At 38.9% G+C, this 21,241-nt stretch overlaps 1 protein-coding gene across 6 annotated transcripts in view; it reads right to left on the reverse strand.

The window, feature by feature from the left end:
- macrod2 (mono-ADP ribosylhydrolase 2) overlaps window positions 1–21,241 on the reverse strand; it is a 393,930-nt gene that overhangs the window by 97,755 nt on the left and 274,934 nt on the right. For all 6 annotated transcript variants that reach the window (XM_046402692.1, XM_046402691.1, XM_046402693.1 and 3 more), the window contains one exon: window positions 1,261–1,291. In XM_046402692.1, the coding sequence (XP_046258648.1) occupies window positions 1,261–1,291 (31 nt within the window). The remainder of the gene's footprint in view (window positions 1–1,260; window positions 1,292–21,241) is intronic.

Below are 21,241 nucleotides of genomic sequence, written 5' to 3' on the forward strand. Positions count from 1 at the left end.
CGGCAAAATGTCATATCTGAAGATGTATCTATAGCACAGAAAATATAGCTCAAAATAAAACAAAGAAACATATACAGCTTTGCCATGTAAGCATTGCCAGGCATCTGAGCAGAATAAGTTTAGTCAGATTTTCTGTCCGGACACATTTTTAGATGTAGATTACATTATTCTTTCAGAAAGGATTACTGTTGAGTTTTGGTAACTAGAGAGTCCACGGACAGGTTACAGGTTCACTTTCATGTCGAAGGAACCCTTGTGAATTTGCTTTAAATTGGGCTTAGTGGCATTACTATTCATGTACATACATATGTGCACATCTTTAGGGATCAGTGTTTGCAACATCAGGAGCACCTGGTCTTGTAAATTGGTTTTAATTTCCTTGGTTGTTATATGACCATAAAGAATGATCAGAGCACCTAAAGACTCTCACGGGATGACTGCTGAAGCAATCACAGATCCCTGATCACGAGTAACACTTGCTGGCTCATATTGGCCTTTTTTTTTTTTTCTTTACTCAAACAATGGCCAAAGCACTATGGTATACAAAATCTGCATCTTGGTAATTTGAACTTTTTTATAAGATTTACTAGATTTGTGAGCGCTTTCATAGAACCAATTGCTCAATTACTGTTACTGTTGATGACAACAAATGAAAATTAGCATGTTAATTAATCTTTACATATTTAGCACGCTCAGGGATTATTAGAGGCTTTGTGTAAATTCAGTGGATGGCACATGGTGCACACAGTATGCTAGAATGATGAGAAAATAATAATTCATCCTCAGCTGAGGGAATGTACTTGTACATATGCTGTATATACATATATTCATATAAACTCTGGTAGTTTCCCTGCATCTAGCATCTCTTGCCATCATAATTTCAAAGCCTTTTCACATCAGCACATGTGGCATATTTTCAGCGGGACTTTTTTTTAAGTCTAATGAGCGCACTCATTGCTTGCCACAGATGCCTTGCTGCATATCAGACCCCATGAGGGAGCGCAGGCATTGTTCAGGGTCTACATTTCATTCACCTTATAGCAGGTTGTGTCTTTGTGCAACATGGTTTAAGGTGAGCTTGTTGGTAAGTTTCAGCTATGTTCTTCTTCAAAGACAAAGCCTTATATCGTAATACAGCATTAATGGTATTATGTAATAAGAGGTATACAATGTTGCAGATTGTTGGAATAAAACATGCATGTAAAGCAAAAATAATAATATAAGGTTAAAGTCTAGCAAAATAAAAGAGATTAAGCTTACCATAGATGCCAGTGGATATACATGGGAAGGCCTGTGTAGAAGAAGACAAGAGAAAGACAAATTTAAAAAAGTAGACTGAGTAAATGGGACAAAACAACAGAGGTTTTTATCGATTTCATTGCGTTAGTGCACAATGAGATCAATAAGAAAATCTCTTCCATGCAAGACGTTAAAATCTATTTAGCTGTTCTGTCAGTCCTTCATTTCATTTCTCAGTAACACACACTAAACACAGGGTTTCTATTTAACAAGATGATAAGTACTACAGCAGAAAGATTAAAACAGTGAACAGTACGTGATTACACACATTTGCATTAAACTATAGCCGTCTGTATATCTTTGCATGTTTGTTGTTCACCTAAACTGCTTCACTTGCTCTTTCCCTAGAAAAGCACTGTACAGTGCCTTTTGCCAAAATCCCTGCAATGCTAATGTCTGTATTGAAAACTACACATACACACAAACTAGATGGACTATCATGTACTGTTGCACCAGTGATCGCAACAGCCTATTAGTACTCAAAGCCCATAACAGTCATAGTTTGCATATGTTGCTTGAGGGAACGATGGATCAGACTCATAGTACACGTAGAGCTTGCTGCTTAATAATCTTCAGCACATGAATATTCAAATGAGGTCAATTGATCCTGTCTGTTGCCTACAGCCCAAACTACACAGACCTTCTCTTTCACAAATATTTATGGAACTTACCCAAGAGCTAAGGCTACTGCACATATAAGTTTGGTGTCAGCCTATTGATGCATGTTTTTCATTCTGTGAATTTAGAGCACTGGGCAGATTGATAGACAGATTTAATCCTGTATAAAGTTGATGCAAACTTCCAACAGTGGCCCAGCTGTGTCTCAATAACAAGAACGTCACAGCAAGAACCTTTTCAGCTTTTCATCTGATTCAAATAATAAGTAGACCAAAAACAACATAACAAAGTCGTTGTTGCCACATTCGGATCAATAGGAGGAATCAATCCCACATCCCACCAGGCACTAAAGTGTAGGGACAGAACAAAACAGACACAGGGAAATCAGAATACATATTATAAATATTTTCATAAGCTAAAGAGCAAAAACCTGCTTATATTTATGGATGTCTTTTTCAAAAAGATTATAAAAAGTAACCACCTTGTAATAGTTCTTGGTTTGTAGCACTTTACAGCAGACATATTATTCAAGTATGGCTTCATAGCTGAAAATAGTTTCATTATTCTTTACTTCTGTGAGCAAATATATTATGATACATAGGCCTTGCTGTAAGCTTCCCCATTTCACATTCATCTTTTTAAGTATATTAATAAACAGTAAAGAGAAAGGATTTTTTTTTCAAAGGTCCCATTTGTCCTCAAAAGCAGCTGAATACGTGCTTTAGTACCTGCATTCATCAAAAGGCGTGGCCGCAACATTAATATAACAACATGACAAATGATAAAAAAAAAAAGAGGAAAACATTTCCACTAGCAGCTCACAACTGGATGAATATAGAACAACAAAACACTACAGGCTTTCATCAAAGAATAACACCCATATGTCAAATTCTCCCAGTACCAAAACCCAACAGTTGTTTTGCCACACTGACCCTGTCAAGTTGTATTTAGAAACACGCTGCTGCTAGCAACCGTGCCAAGATCGCTTCATTTTAGAACTAAAAACACAATTAATAGATCTGAAAGAAAAAGACAACAAATAAATGCCTCCTCATACGATGAATGTACAGACAAGTAGCAGGCTTCTAATCTAAGTCTTTTCAATTGAGAAAACAAATAAACATAATTCATATACTGAGAAAGCAAATAATTGACTAAAATACTGTCCCCCCCTGCTAAAGCATCACGACCTATTGAAATGAGATGTTCCGTTTGTCCTTGCTTTAAGCGAAGAGGAATGAGTCTCTGGTTTGTATTCTTATTTACCAGTTTTCAGGTTCCGCCTGTCAAGGTGAATCTTTCTTCTGTGGGGTGATTTAAATCTTTTAGCAAAGCGTTGACCTTTCCAGATGACTGTCTGGGTCTGACACAAACCTCAAATGATGAAGCGTGGAAAAGCATGGCCATTTTTAGTCCTCTGCCAAGTTCTGCCCATGGCAAATACAGAGGCATATTGAGGCTGAAGATACACCAACATAGTCAAATATCCAAAGCAGACCAATGGAATCAAAAAGAAATAGTAACTGTGTGCAATCTGGATGATATTTGAGCAAAAGACGTCAAAACAGCTGTACAAATGAAATGCAATGAAATTTAGACCAGTGAACATCTATTTACTTTTAGTTACTCTCTAATAAGCACAAACAGGAATTGAGATTTATCTCTGCAAGAAATAATAAGGACAAAATAAAATGAATTTCATCTTCAGACAAGATGAGCATTATTTCCTGTCAACATCTCCGGCTAGTCTTGACTGCCAAACTGATCCTGAGCCAGAAGACTTCGTTGTCCTCTCTCAGCTGATAGGCTGCAATGTCAGTCTCTTCAACTTGAACTTGTGCTCAACTAAATCTTAACACATCACAGGCTGTGGCAAAGACTTAGCATAAGCATAATCAATTAAAATCTTTTTTATTAGTTCTCTGGCTGACCCATTAAAGGGTATTGATCTCTGCAGTGTGAAAAATGCATTGGGTAATCACTTAACAGGATGCTGTAAAGATCTGACACCTTTGTGTCACATGCAGACGTCATTTACTTGTTTAAAGGACAGTTACTGCAAAAGCTGAGGAGCGTAACGTATAACGTAAAGTATTTATCCAGTAAAACTGTAAAGGTTTGAGAGCAGTTTGGCAGACACATCTCATTTTCATTCATAAATCAGCCATAAAGCAAGCAATAAATTACACAAGTGATAAATCTTACTGCTGATCAATATCCGTAAATGCCACCAAGCTCCTAAGTATAAGGCTTGTTAAAATCATTTAAAGATTTTAAATGAAACTTTTCCTCAAATAAAGGTGAGCAAGTGGAAAACATCAGCACCTGTTCAGAAGTGCCTGCTTTAGTACCACAATTATTCACATGCAGAGCAGATGAGCGGTGACGGTCAGTCTCTTCTTTATCAAATACAAATTTAGCTCTTTAAGAGACAAACAACAACAAAAAACAGCTGATTGCCAGTGTCCTTAGGTTTGTCTGAACAGCGTATAAGTCAAGAATACTACACCTGAACACAAACAGCCACAGTGGATTTCAGAAACAGCCACAACGTGAAGCATTGCAAGTGCAAATGCGCTGCGAAGCATAGCCTATTTTCCCTTTTCTTTCCCATCAATACTGGGCCGTCGTAGACACTAGTTAATTGTTAGCATAGTTGTTAGCATACATGTGCTTACACTGCATCAGGTCCAGTGTTAATTAGAACAGTCAGTGGCATATGAGCAGTGATGACCTATGATTCCTGGTTAAGGTTATTATTTCTGTCTCTGGCTGCTCATTAGAAGTGAGTCAGCATGTTCACCTGCACCCTGGCATGAGGCTGTGCCTGACATGTTGGCTTGTTGCTGATTTTCTTTGCTTAGCAAGTGTTCAGAAATTGGTCACCAGGGAAATTATTGTGTTGCTGGGGCTCCTCCCTAATCTATCATATCACTTTAAAGTGGAGCATCTTTACTCTCAGTGTCTCTGCACACTTGTTTGGCTCACAGTATATTAAGAACAGCACAGAGTAGCTGTAGTGACAGTACAGCTTTTTGTGTTATAGTAATGTCAATTATAAATCACATACTTATTGTGAGATTTAATCTTTGAAATTCATACAACCACAGATTATTAAAACAATGATTCATTAACTTTAAAGTGTGACAAGAGTTTTGCAAAGACAGTGTTCATAAAACTAAGTCACTGTTATTCCACTGAGAGCATGACAGCCTGCAGCTCTCAGTCATTTGTTAAGCAGCAGGAAATGACACAGTAAAGATGGCTCAAACTGTGGCAAAATGCAGCGGCCCTGTTGCAGCTGTCACCTTCCCATGCTGCAGGCACTTCAGAGTAGCCATGAGCACACAGGTAAAAGTAAGAAAACCACGTATGGGCACAGTGACTGCAGGATCCTGCCGTGGGGAGCACCTCGTCTCGGCTGGCTGAGTAAATAGCACTGGACCCAGGGTGCTGCCCCCGTAGCTTGAAGCCTCCTAGTCTGTTTGCAGATGGAAGCTAGACTTATTAATCACAGCGGCAAGGGGAGACCCTGTGCAAATGCAACCACAAGTATGTTATTATTCACCAATGTTGCCACAGTGTGGGCTTACATTACAGTACAAGAACATGAATCCAACACAATCCTCTTTGTTGACTGCTGTAATTCTTTAAGCATGTCGGTCATGCATGGTCTCTGTCTGAATCAGCTACCTGCTGCTGTGAAGAGCATGTCACGGTTGCAGATCAGAATATTCAAATATGACACATTAACACCCTTTTGTTCTGCATAATACCACACTCCATAGTCTAATGCTAGCCCTGATTGTTTGACTATCATTATGCTAAATGGAGGATGGAGAAAGGCAGAGGGTGAGAAATCTGGAACCTAATGGCCCGAGTCCCACCATTCATTTTTATATCTGATGTGATCAAGTGTAACTATTAGTACAATAATATCTGAGTGTCCATTAAGAACTCAGCATCACCGGCTGTGTTTACATGCAGGGACTAAGTTACTTGCCATGATACTCTGGAAAACATCTTATTACTGATCAGCTGTTTGCTATCTTTGATGGAGAATTCGTGTTGTTATGAATAAACCAGAACAGAACATTGCTGTCCTCCTCCAGGGTTCTGCCAGCAATAAAGTATGAAAATATGCCACCACCGCGTAAATCCTTTCCCTAAGAAGCAGCAGGTAATGTCTGATATAGAGGAAAGAAATGACAAAACAGACTACAGAAACTGTAAATAGTGCTTACCACAATGGTTTTGTTGACATCAACATGAATCTACTGTGCAGTGCAAGTTTGAATCTGCTGCAGCAATGAAAATGAACAGTGAAAGTAATAAGATCTTCCCACTTCACAGTGAAATATTTAACATTGAAATATGGCAGCGATCTTGACCTGGTCTTTTATAATTACAGGTACTGGGTTAATGGATTATTCTAAGATTAATATGAATCATTTAAAAGCCATGCTACTGAAATAATAATTATCCGAGTTCTGTGTGCGTGTTAACAAACGTTACTATATATTAGCACTGCACACAATTTGATGAATAGTAAGAAACATTTTAATAAAAAAAAAGTCAGATGTGTAGTAGAGTACAGCAGTGTGTAGTTTTTTATTTATTTATTGTTCATTTGTTTTGCTGGTTACAGTTTAGTATCACAAACTGACAGGTTATTTTGGTAAATGGCTGCATTCATATAGCATTTTCATCCAGAACACTTTGCAGTTTCTTTTCCTCACACAGTGCCACACTGATGGCAGTGAGCTTTCATGTAAGGAGGCTCGTCTGACTGTTGACATGTACACAGGACGAGCTGGGGATCGAATCACCCACACTCTGATCTGTGGTCCTCCTGAGCCACAGCTGGTCAAACAGCACCGAGACATGAAAAATTTAGGCACAAATTGTTCAAAAAGTTCATGAGACTTCTTAAACACACTACAGTGGGACAATCCTGAGTCCTCACTGACTTATCAGAAATTTAATTTTGAGAGTCCACAAGGGCAGACAGGGTTGGATCAAAGATAGATTCAGTACCAAGCCACAATGAACCTCAGGGTGTTCTTTGATTGCGTTCATCACACTCAGTTCCACAGCACATGTCTGCACATGCAATGCATGTTACAGGAGAACAAAGACTGGCTGCAGTATGTCTGTCAGTCAAACACATGACAGAGGAGAAATGAATGGGCAAAAATGCCTAAATGCTCTAGCCTGTGGATAGGGCAGAGCAGTGGAGCAAATACAAGCAGATACAGAAGTGATGGCTGGATGATTCACTGATCCATGACCAGCTGCATGGTTGATCAAGCACATTTCACCCTGAAGCCCAAAGCTACGGTGCACAGGTAGCGCACACTGAGAAGCCTGTTTTAATACAACATGATCATTACATTGGGAACTAGAAAGCTACTTTAAAGCACTGCTTGTCTAAAAATGGACAGTGTTTCATGGTCTGAGAAGCCGGTGAGGAATTGCATTAACACTGCATTCTTCCTAACACATTAGGACTGGGCCAATCAATCCATTTTTATCGCTATTAAACGTTATGAAATGTGATAATTAATTAACACCGACAATTATTTATTTTTTTTATTTTATCTTGCATCAACGCAGTGTTTTTAGTGAGCAACGGTTAGATAGCTAGTGAGCAACGGACTTTAAAAGTAATTATTCTAATAAAAACAACTGGCCGATAAAATAATTGCCGCCGTTAATTAATTATCACATTAACGCACGGTATATCTGATAATAACAAGTTAAATTACACAGCCCTAGTAAATATATGAAAAAATGATGCTGTTCTTCACTTGATTATTAGCTCAATTAAGCGTTTCCTGGTGGGTTTATGGTCTAGTTTCAAGTCTTCTTCAATATGGCATGATTTTCACTGTGAAAATTACAGTGAATCCATATAGAGTGAAATAGCTGAGAAAGCAACCTATGCCGAAGGGTACGGCTACCTTGTGATTGTCAAGTTGCTACCAGGTGTGTCCTTGAGTTCTCAATCTGATGCAACCACTGTTCTCCACAGCTCCACCCTCTCGTTCAAATATGGTCAAAAAACCAAGATGTCGAAGCTGGTAATGCCGAACATGAGGCTTCGAAATGCCAGCCAACAAACGGATAATGGACGTCACTGTGGGCTTACAATTGCTTTCAACACAAAACTGTAAAGTACCTGCAAAACTTTAACATATACATAGTGCAAACCAGAACACTGAATCTACAAATAGTGTCCAGTTCTAGTAGGAAATTGTTCTCTTTAATTATTCATATCTCTGTAATTTCCCACAGAGGTCTGCTCAAGAGGCTGATTCCCTCAGTGTTAAAAAGGGAGCATTCAGAAAGGCGTAAAAATGATAGTACTCTGAACTGAGGGCACATGCAACCAGACGTCTGCTCATATTTATGTATGAGGACTCCTGCTCAGTATCAGCTGAAATTATTTCACTGACCAAGAGAGGCAAAGACAAAAGAAAGGAATTCACATTGGTGAGACAAACTGGCTGACCTCTATTTGACCCACACATGATTGACAGAATTCAAATGAGTAGGCAAGGCACATGTCAGGTAAACTTGATAGCAAAATGTATTCCCACTATTCCACTGCTTTACTGCTCTGTACAGCTGCAGGCATACTTCTTCTCAGATATTCTATGTTTTTTATTTTTCATTTTTTTTAACTTATTGATTAGATTAGTATGCTTGTGCTGGGTGAAATCAAGACTTGTCTGCGGGCTGATCTGAAACACTGTGTAGTGGAGAGACTCAGACTGACAGTTGGGGTAATAGACCTGTGGCTTCGCTGTCTGAGGAGGAATCATTGTGTAATACAGCAAAATCAAATTATAGTACCCAGGGCCTTTATTTACCACAACTGAGGAGAACCATGACTTGCGACATGAGACAGGTCGTTGTTAGAAATGGATCTTCATGTAAAATTTGCCCGGATCTATATGCTATATCATCTTTTCATAGGAAGTCTTCTGCTTGCTGTGGTAATTTGCTGAAAATAGAAAATCAGCATTACATCTATTGATCAATATTTCTGCTAACAATTTGAAAAAAATGGAGAGTATGGAATGGCTACGTTGTTGCACTGGTGAAAATAATACTGCAAAATGATATATTACCCTGAAGTTACCACGTGAGGTAATTTCTTCTTTTTTCATTTATTGGTAATTAGACTTTATTTGTTCCAAATGAGCACAGCCTCAGCTATTTGATCGCCTTTTATTCCGCAATTTATGGAATCTTACATCCGCTTACTTTAAAGCCTTGAACTTTACTTTGATTAAAATCCTCACATGACATGATGCTTATAGCAGTGCAATGAATTTTTTTTTATTGTATTTATCACAAGAGCCATGACATTATAAACTGTAGGAGGCATTTTTACTGAATCTTGAAGTGGAAGCAAAGAAAGCAGTAAATGAGGGAAAAATGCCTCTGTGCCTCTGCAATTGTGGGCAAAATGTTTGATATTTGAACCTCAACACTGCAGCACAGTGTAAGACACCATTCAATATGCCTCGGGGCCTCTAAAGCCTATGATTATTCCAATGAGTGCTTAAGAAATGTAGATCATGATGTGCATAGTGTGTAGCATTAGAAGTCATTTGCATTTTGGAGGTCTAAACTACAGGTGGGCATAAAGAAAATGATCAAAGCAGGGAATAGGAGGATTTAGTCTGAATCTATCAAACTGCTGTTTCATAAGGTATCTCTAAGTGAGCAAACCTCTGAGATGCTGAAAATAAAACGCAGAAGGGATGAGGCAAGCCATATGGAAGCCTCTATGGAAGGTAAAACCAGGTCACATGTAGATCCTCAAATATCCATACCCCATGTCAAAGTGTCTCAGTGGAGATTAGTAGCATATGGGACTGGGAGGTTAGAATTATCAGTAATCCTAAAATATACTGTAGCTCATGATTTGTACCACAAGAGCAGATGAATCCCAAGTGGTTGATCTAAATGAATAGTAAAATAATAATTAGGGGGCATTTTTCATGAGACATTTCTTTAATTTCCATTCATAAATCAACTTCAACAGCACATTTAATCAGAGAAGAGAACAAAGCGGTTTCTGGTCTTGCAATGCGAAAGCCAGCCTATGGTACACTTCCATCATAAGGCTACTAATTAAACATTTTTTTTTCCTTTCAAGGCGTCCTTCAACATTTCAAAAGCACCATATCAAAGGGGCTTCAAAGTCAAAACCCAGCTCTGAATTTTTAGGTGACAGAACAGCATACATATGAAGAGAAGTGACTTGCTGCATGGCCGCATCTTTGTGGCGGGACCAATGTGAGATAAAAATCCACCCCAATGCATATTGCATTCTAATGACTGTCAATGGATAACCTAAAAATAAATAAAGGTCTGGCTTTCACACTGACTCTATTCAGTCACAAAAGCTTTGCTAACATCCCCAAATTAGCCAAAGTGGTTTGGACTGATCTACTAACCATTGCTCTACATTATTTATAGAATTACAGATTTATTGGTGAGTTACTGTGTCATTGGGGATGTGCCAATATTTTAGCTCTACATGTAGTGGACTTAGAGCTGTTGTTCAGTTATAGTTATAGAATTAGTGTTAGGGTTATAGGGGAGCCACAGTAACACAGTAAAACAGAGAAAGGGTGTAACTGTAGCATGTGGTCAGCAGACTAGAATATGACCGACAAGATACAAGATACACACAATCATACACGGTACAATGTGCAGTGAAATTCTTTTTGTCCCTGCTACCAAAAAATAGGTAAGTGAAATAGAAAGAGTAAAATTAAATATTGTAAAATAGAAACCTTATAAAAATAATAAAATTAAAAACGTGAAAATGTGCAGTATTTACATGTACAGTATTTACATCTCTCTAGACAGAACCCAGTGGTCACCAAGAATAAAGGATATACACAAGTCGCTAAGATATTAACTTCTTGTAGCTTCTAGGCCATTCCCTGTATGCAGTCTTTGGAAGGTGACAGAAGGTGACAATTGTACAGTGACAAAGTCATATTTTGTCAACACAACAGATGGCAAAAAGATAAAAAGATATAAAAGAAGGCAACATTTTCCCTGCAGATTATAAGAAAATGATCTTTAGGAATTACACAAAGTTTTTAATTCAACATCACAGCCAATGAAAAGATGGTATGGTTTTTTGTTGTTGTTTTTTTTAAGTTTTTTCTTTAGTGTCTAATTGTATAAAATGGAAAGGCCAAGTTATATATTACCCAAATGAATGCAGATTGGAGATCTGCACAGAATCATAATGGATGATGAAATAGGCCATAACCACATCTCCCAAAGCACCATATATAAAATAAAAACTAACATTCGTTAAGAGACCCAACCTCATTAACTGCAAATCGAATCGAGTTCTCTGTACTGCTGTAGCAGTGACCCTTTGGAAGCATGGTAAGTACATAATTATTAATGAATCATAGGAACACATTTTCCAATTAGAAGAGTGAATGTTTGTCTTTTTCCTGTATACTGTAAGGCAAAATATACAGTACACCACTGGGTAAGTCTGTTTCTTCTGATTTCTTCATCGGCCTTGTGCTTCAGGAATAATTACTCCTAGACTTGAAGCTTGGGATGTTATTGTCAGCTGGGATTTTAATGGACTTAATGAACTCTTTGTTAACGGAAGCTCAGGGTGCTCTGTGATTGCCTTCATTGCACTCAGTTCCACAACACTGATAGCTCATCTCATTTGCACAACTCCAGTGGTACATGTGCACTCCTGTGACGCAGAGTTGTGGGGGAATAAAAGGCAGGCTGCAGCATGTTTATGAGCCAATGCAGACTGGGGTGAGATGAATGAGAATGACAAAATAGTGCAGCTACTGTAGACAGACAGATAACCAAGGATAACTGGAAGGCTTTTTGTTGTTGGAGGCTAACTATTTCTCTCTGCTGCCAGTATTTATGCATGGGTGAAAACATGACAACCTATCTCTCTACTGAACATGCAGGGATAAAATTGACCTTCTTGTGGAATGCCCAAATATCTCTTTAAATTTTGAATGAGTAATTCTATAGATTCTACAGTATTATAATATATGAGGTCTACAATACCAGGTATACTAAAATACCAGCCCATAGTGATTCATTAGCTTATTTGAGAGGTACTTGCTTTCTTTATACTGCAGGTAGGTTTCAGTATCACACAACATAAATATATGCAATTTAGGACTCTACACATATACCAAAGCTTTAATTCAGAGTATGAAAGCCTGTTTGTCCATGTAGTCGGTGGGCAGACTAGACTCCAGCCGCACATTTTCACTTTAAAGCTCCCCACGACATAAAGCCATAAATCTGAGCTTGCCCAGAGGTAAGAGCAACCAACACTAATTAACAGAGGCGGGATAAGAGGTCAAGGCCTGTGTCGCATTAGTGTGAGAAAACACTATTTTTCAATTTACAGTATATACTGGCCTGCTGTGCTTTAAGTAATAAGGATTTAAGCTTGCAATACCATGGGCATGAATACAAATGTATCTAATGTACAACAATAACACGTTTCCATCCTCAGTATACTCTAGCTGTATAAACATAAAGACTTTCAGACGAGATGACTAAATTGTCATTATCCATCTGACACTTTAGATAAGATGCCTGCCTCAGGGAATGTCCACAAAGCAAGATCACTGGTCCAAAGTAGAGCTCAATTTAGGTACACTGCGGAGAATCAGTTTTCAATGAATATGTCTAGCCCTTAAAAAGGACTTTGGTCCAAGGACATAGTAAGCTCTGAGGAGGTTAGCTCTCCCTCTGTGCAGACCTGTGGGCCATTCTCTCACACTTTGATCTGAGCTCTGATGATGGTGTGGCAGGCACAGACTCAGGAGTGGAAGGATTAGGAATGGGGGGGGCGCGAGGAGTGACAGTTCCTTTGTATTCGTTTTATCCTCATTTTGGGCATAACGGTAGACAGTGTGCAAACCAGTGGCTTCTCTAAAGTGTTTTTTTTTTTTTTTTTTTTAGCGTAAAATCCTTAACTCTTAAAAGAGAGATCAAAGGAGAAGCTGGCTCATTGATAACTGTATAATGTCTCGCTTAAAAGAGAACAGGCATTTTGCTGAGATGGTCGCGTGGTTCAAACTACAAGCTATTAGTCATGCTGTCGGCTCATTTCCATATGAGTTTTATTGTCTCATGGGCAAAGGCTACTGCACCTACTCGCATTTATTGCACTCATGGTAGAGCTAATGATATTCACACCTACGGCAAAAACAAAGAGCCTTGTATCTCTTTGTCTCCATATGAAAAGGCTCTTGAAAGGTGACAATATGAATGCACATTTCAGTTTTGTGCACCTTGCTTTGATCTTCTAGCCTTGCTTGTCTGGAAGCATATGCACCTACATAAAAGCACAGCTGTCTCAGAAATCATGATTATTACAGTCTGAATATTAATTCAGTAATACACACAAACTTTATGTAAGGTGACAAGGAATTTTAAAAGAACAAATACTAAACAAAAGTCTAAACAACACTGCTCCTCAGAAACTTCAAAGTCAATTATCAAACATATCAGTAAATATGATTGAAGTGGCTGGTTGGCCAGTGTTTAATTTTACATATGGCACATGTCAACTTCAGTTATAGGTGTTGGATATACTTGTGATGTGAAACTTAACAGCTGATATCATATGAGTTCCACAGTGAGTACTGAATGTTTACATGCACATTAGCATGCCAGTTTTAAGTGTTATTCTGGCTTTGATTTTATTCTGGATATAGCAATTACATGAAACATGACAAACATGGATATTCTTACCTCTGTATCCATGATCATGACGGTATCCAACCACTGATTTCTAAAAAGCCCAAGCTACTGCAACAGTTTAGAAACCAGTTTAGCTTCTTGCTGTCTGAACTCAGCTGCATTAAGCTTCTCCATATGATCACTGACAGTGGAAAACAAGATCAACTACGAAATCAGTTTATGATCTGCATTGATGAGGTCAGACTTTCCTTTTATTTCATGTTGGTGGTCATTATATCATTTCCTTGCATATTTTTAGTTTTATTGGCTCACTGCAATGTAACTTGAGTTGTTGATGCGCCTGCAAGCATGGACCAGACTAATCCTAATTCAGAAACCTGGATAAGGTGTTGGATATGTGTCACAGTATCCACATTTTTAGGAGAGTATAGGTTTTGCAAAACCGTGATAAGAGCTTTTACAGGTTTCTTAAACTGGTTCACAAGCTGTTTAAGTGGCTTAAAATTTTATAAGAAGAGACTATAGAAACACCTAAAAGAATACGTCATCCTCCCAGTGGTCACTGAATGTAAACAATACGTGAAGGTGATTACGATGGGATGAAGTACAACGAGGATGCCCTGGAAGACTTAGGTCTTCCAGGGCATCCTCGTTGTACTATCTATTGTCCCTGTAATTTTACTCATCTGAAGGTGTAGACACTCCAAGGCCAGCAGCTGCCATCTGAACCCCATGGTCTCTTCTTGTCAACTTCAAGGGGAGAGTACATAATATGCCTGCCTCGTCACGTACCAAACTTCTGCTATTCATAGCAGGTACAGGGATATAGGGATCAGCAGATGTGAAAGTGATGGTAACAGTGCTCCCCAAGGCTTGTTGCCATCTTCAAGCAGTCCTGTCACTTTCACACCACAGTGCAGGATGCCGAAATAAAATATGAGGCTGTAAAAGCAGTGTTTTGAAACATTGGGGCGTTAGTGGATTTATTGAGTTTAAAAGTCTTCTGAAGGATTGCCTGTTCAAAGTATACACCTTTAAATCCCAAAGGAGATTTATTTTATCAAGTGCCCAGGCCTATTTAAAATCTCCCCTCAGTCACTAGCTGGATACAAGTTAGACTGCTTTGTGCAAGGATGGTGGTACAGTCAAAACATATACTCAAATTCTCATATATTTATCATGTAAAACATAAACAGAGAAATATGAAGGAGTAGGGGTCTACTATGTGAGTGCATGAGGCAGTGCTCATCATGAAGGTTCTTAATAGACCATGTCGCCTGTAGGACCTGACAAGCAAGCTGAGCCGAGCAGAGGAACCAGGGAGAGGGTCACCTTCATGTAGAGACAGCTCTGTCACACTGGGGCCATGAATGGAACCGCTCTGCCACCCTGGCCTGACCCAGACAATATGTCTATGGCCAACCAAGCAGAACAACATATCCCCCACCTCTTCTATACAGAAACTAAAAACAAACAAACAAACAAAAAAAAACAAGAAGCAGCAGTAGACAGAAACGGTACTTCCTGGCTGTTTTGTAAGGTAATGTGATCATTTGCTTATCCAGCTGCAAAATAATGATAATTATTATTATGAATATGATGCCTCATGCTTACTTGAACACAATTATGTGTTTTGATCTCTACATGTAGCCTTCCACTACAAAAAAAGGTACAGGAGCAGTAACCAAAAACTGGGGATATCGCCAAAACATGTAGTTGTGTCTTTTTAATCTTTTCTCAAGTAAAGAGGCAGAAGGGGAAAAAAGTATGCTGGCACGGTCTGCCTTCTAGTTTGTGTATATGAGATTTTTGTTAAATGCAGTCAAATCCCAGAGCTGTATTGCAAAGTGGTGCTATCTTGGTCTGAGCACAGGTGCATCTCTAAATGAGGAGGAATGAGGAGAGGCCCAAAGCCCGCTGACATCCCAAAACGAAAGAGAGGGCACATGCCACTCAAGGTCATGGCGAATTGGTACAGGAGCACTGGCACTACAGATTGATTGGGCGTACAGGGAGCAGCTGGCTGAGAGGAAACAGGATGTTGACTGAGGGAATCACCAGGTGGCTCCCGTGAATTACGACACCATCCATGCAGCTCTTTCTATCTCCCATGCAGATTAAGTGCTGGTTTGAAGTAGTCCTGTCACACAGTGATATCTGATTTCCATGTCTGGCAACATGTGACTGTAGAGTATACCTTTTGGTCAGAGTTGTTGCTGTGGTTTAATTTGAACTATATGGATAACTTTTTTCACAAATGGCCAGAGGATAATACAGCTAATTACAGTTTTCTAAATGTGGAGTTCATCATGAATATTGATAAAGCATTAATTAGTTACTAAAACTGGAAAATCATTTTCTCTGCACCAAATACATCACATGTTTTTAGAGCAAAAATGTACTGCATCATTTAATGGGAATGAGGATTCATATTCTATGGCAATAAATAATGTAACTAAACAATTCTGTCAGTCAGGAAATGTCCTCATCTTCTTGGGAGAAGAAAAAAACCCAGAAACACTGGGCCAGGTTATGATATGTTTTCATATAACATCTCTTTATTAATAATGTAATACAAGGACAAAATAACCCAGAGAAGCATGGTTAGTATTTAGTGTGGATCTTAATCATGCTTGAATAAGAGACCATCATGTAGGTCATCATCGTTATGCCTGATGGAACTCTATGCCAAACACATTTCCTTATGACTCAGCCTCCTTCTGGAAAAGCCAAGGACTCTTGCAGGACAGGGCTCAGGTGGAGAGTCAGTAATCCCACTCATTAGGAATTGGGAGTCATAAAGGCCTTGATTAAGTCAAAGTGATCTAATGTGTATATTTATCTCAAATTATGTCTCTCCAGTTTCATAATAGAGCCTCTTCACTACATCACTGAATGGGAAAAACTGTAGTGCCCTTGTAATTGCTCAAAAATAAAACGGCCATTGGTAAACGGTAAAAAGACTGCAACTGGCTTCTGCAATTCTACAAGATATCTTAAAATGATACATGTTCTCCTTCTCATGCTCTTTGCTCTCCTGTGAGGTTCTAACACCTTAACGATAACAAGCCCCAGATTTGATTCTGTGCATATTGTCATTATCAGGGGTTTATAGACATGACATAAGATATTAAGCTGAGTGAGATTTGGAGGTTATCTGGCATTCCAAGCTGTGTGCAAAAAGTAAGACCACGAAACAAGATTCATCCCTGTGTTCACTCCGGTAGGCACTTCATCCAGCATATGGCATGCAGACTAAACCTTTGGGCTTTCTAGATTCATCTGTATGTGAAATGAAAAAGGTGGATTTGAGTACAGTAATAGCTGATTTAAATTTAAATCTGTTCTAAGGCCCTGACAGTTGCAGCATCATTCATGAAAGGCGAGTGTGACATTTATGATATCAAGGTCACTGCTTGACAATGAAAGAAATGTTTAATCTGCTAAATTACCCCGTGAAATGATTACTTCAGTAGGCCTACTTCATAATGATTTAATGCTAACATGTCGTATAATTTTTAATTAACTCAGAGCAGGAGAGAATGTGCAAGGTGGGGGAGTGACTCAAGGACTAGCTGCACATTCAGAATCAGGTGTCCAATATCCAGCTGCTAAATTCTTTCTGTATCACATATTAAATCACAGAAATAATAATAAAACACATGCCCACAGAGAGATTGCTTGTTTCTGCAGCTTATTCAGGTGAATGTTAAACGCAGGGGTCAATATAATTTTTTTTCAAACATTACCAACCGATAACATAATCTTGGTAAGTGAGTTTGAGTTCTCAGTCAGAACAAAAAATGTCACCACCACATGTAATAAAACATTTGCCAAGGCAGAAATCCATATCTTACACTTCTGTGGCAATCTCTGGCATCACAGCAAGACAATCCTGCAGTGTAGGAGCTAATATATTTCTCTCATAAACCTGTACACGGCGCTGCATTACCTCCTGAATTGCTGAGTAGGCCTAGATTGAGCCAGTTTAAAATTGTGAGCCAATCAGCTCAGGCCAGGCATGGTGTGTCAGCCCTCGTTAGCTGTGACCTTGGGAGATAATAATGGCACTAAACTGAGTGTATGTGTGGGGTAATAGCGCCATGATTACAGAATTATGTAGGAGAACATAAACACCGACGTGTCTACCAATGCACAGGATTGTTCACCTGAGCCTGCAGTAAGACTGCTGTGGTTTTGATAACAAAATGATGAGGAGGCAAGACTGTGGATACAACATAAGTCTTAAGAACTTTGTATTGAGCCCCTTCTAATATTTTCATAAATATGCATAAATATGAACTGGCCAGTTGGTCAACACAACATGCACTGTTACCACTGCGCTGTCTTCAAACCAAACAATACTGATCATAAATATGTGCCAAGCAGATGGGGATGATTATAAATATTCATTTCTGACTTTATACACATCCTGGATGTAGACATGCAGTTATGCACTTCTGAACCACACAAAGAACTACAAACATTCCCAAGGCTCCCAATAGCTGTCAGCTCTCTGCCTTATGCATTCTCTTTGATAAAACACACAAGAACCAATGCATTAACAAAACACAGGAAAGAGTTGCGCACAATATGTTTTAAGGTTAGGAAAAAGCTTGCTATGAAAAATCTGAAGACAACCTGGGGTGAATAACTGTAAACAATCTCAGAGCAGAGACAACAGCTAGCTGTGCAGCATTAGGATTCAAGTCCCATTTTGTGCTCAACGAGGAATAACTCGAAAAAGAAAGAAAAGTTAGAAAGAACAAAACATCAAATGAAAGATAAAGTGTAAGACCATTACAACTTTTTTAAGGTGAAATGACTGAACAAAGTTACCCTCTCATTTTTACCCCCCCCTTAAAAAAATAAATAAATCATTCTGTCAACACTCAGCAATAACAAATTATCATTCATGAGTCAAAGATTTCACAGTCTATAATTCATAATTTTGGTCTTCTGCAAAGACCCTTTAAAACTGTATAAAAGCAATAACTATCTCGCATTGATTAAAAGGAATTAATATCTAATTAAGGGATGATTCCAGAGTCTTTAACGCCTGACTTGTATTGCATAAACAAAACATAAGAGAAAAAAGCAACAAAGAGTGGAATAGTTGGCATGCACTTGAGCAGTATGACAGACTACTAATTTTAATGTCTAAAGGTGTTAATGTAATCTACTCCACTGTATCTTTGTGTTTGGTGCCATGCTCATAATTGCTACTTATTCAGTGTAATTCTTAGGTGGCAGTCATCTTTATCTGACATGCATCTGATTTCTTACTCCTGAAAATGTTTCATGTATACAGCCAGAGCACGAGAGAATGTCCCCAGTGTGTCAGACCACGATACAAAGGCCTTGTGCTCTGACCAAACATCTGTAAGACCGGGGACTATGATTGAAGGATAATTGGGTGTGAGCTTGTTGAAATGGAACCCTGTGATAGACCAGGAAATTCCAGTTTCATGGACACGGCCCTGGCAAGGTCAACACTGGGTTCAACACCTGGCTTCATGAAAGTCACAAATGAAAGAGCTTTGAGACCAAAAAACTAGATTCAACAATGGAATGAAACTAACCCGATTAGTGCTAATACATCGCATATTCACAATGACTGCTCGCTCTATCATCCTGTTTCTTTCTTGATACATAACTGTCCGAGAAGCTAATTTCCCGATGCAAAGTCATGTTGAACGTCTCGCCTTGTAACTTTAATTAAGTCCATGAAAAGGAACGCACAGATTCAGCATTCTCATTACTATTCACTCAATAATAATTAAAATATCCCTCTGTGAGTGTTAAATTGAAAATGTTGCCATGCGTATCACAATTGCAGCATAATGTGTCAGCAAGATTTGTGGACCTGTTGGCAGTAGAGCATGAGTGGATGATTTGTACATGATTGGGTAGATATAAAGGGTCTCCCTGGACATTCCTTCAACAGGCCAGTGGAAGTCCCACACCGCATGACATGCTTTCAACAAAACTTGGAACATGCAAACCATAGACACTCCTCAGATTAATCTGAAAGATCAAAATTCCCATAAACGCACTCGCAGAAAATATATGAAGATTCCTAGTTATTCACTTTCATTATCAGTATGCCACTATATGTTTATGTATGAATGTAGAAAGAAATTAAAAGCCTTCATAAGCCATACCATACCAGGTTTTTGTGGGTGACTTTTGTTTTCACCTTGAAATCATTATTACCATTACAAGAACAGAATTTATCAAACAATTCATCAATGCAGTAAGGTCCACGTCTTGACTGGTCTTGAAATAAAATCCTTAGACATCTTTGTTTGAGACCGAGAGAAGACCAAGTGAAAATGCTATTGATTCTGAGATGAGACTGACACCTTCAAAGACCTAGTTGCAAGGAATCACGACCAAAAACGCCAGAGCAGTGAGAGACATAATCCACACACACACACACACACACACACACACACACACACACACACACACACACACACACAAACACACACAGGAGTACAGGCACTGGTGGCTGGAGTGATACTGCATGATAATTAACCATAATGATGTAAACAAGAACTCATTCCACCAAGGTCCGCTGCTGATGAACACCAATCTGTTACAGTAACTGTGACATTGCTGAGATTTACTCGGTTGGGAAGGGACTGTCAGGCTCTGAGAGAGGCCTGCTTTGCATGTGATGTACTTCACATTCTCCTTTCCTGCTCAGCTTCTTTGATCAAAGGAGAAGCATTTGTCAAGTGGTGGAGGAAATGTTTGGCGACACTAGTGTTTCAGACTTAAGCACAACCCTAAACAGATGGGATTTTGCTAGAAGAAAATACAATATTTCAGGGATAAGGACTAGGTTATTGTTGGTGAGATTGTGTGTGTATTGGTTTAGCTGAAGACTTCAAAACAAACAAGAAGCCACTATCCATGTACTGTCTCTACTCATGGTTTTCTCTCTTTGCGGAAACAATGTGAGTCAAAAGTAGCCCTCCTCAGACAAAGGACTCGAGACTTTGAAAACAAGCACTGTTGCAAAAGACAACAGCGTAGTCTATCCGAATGAGCTGTTGCTAATAACAATTACATTGCAGAATACTAAAGTATTCTTTCCATTGATAGGATGATAAGATGTTCTCCTCTTTGTAGTCTCTGTAAGTCGAACCAGAGGTAAGGATGGAGTCACTTTCTCATTCCTGTTGTGAAGCAGAGACAAAGATAGACAGATGCTTTTTGTTCTCTGGTATTGCCCACATTCTTCAGGTATGTTTAATTAATGCATGCTTATTGTGGTGTTCTTGTCTCATGGCGTATGGCAGGAAAGGCATATGTTTAATCAACAACTTCCTCTGACAGTCCCTCAGTCGGGTATGAGCTGTCACTTCTATTCTCAGATGGTACCACAGAGGGATATGAGCCTCATAGAAATTCAGGAGACCGTCTCCAGAAGCTCCTCACAGCCAGGTACAGCAGCAGAGAAAAACATGAAGGGAAACCAGCCTGAGTGCTGAGTCTGAGTCTTATACTGCTTGACTGTTCTTTAACACTTAAATTATTTGAAGAGCCTTTATTATTGTCACAG

The sequence above is a fragment of the Scatophagus argus genome, chromosome 10 (assembly GCF_020382885.2).
Source record: "Scatophagus argus isolate fScaArg1 chromosome 10, fScaArg1.pri, whole genome shotgun sequence".
NCBI lineage: Eukaryota > Metazoa > Chordata > Actinopteri > Scatophagidae > Scatophagus > Scatophagus argus.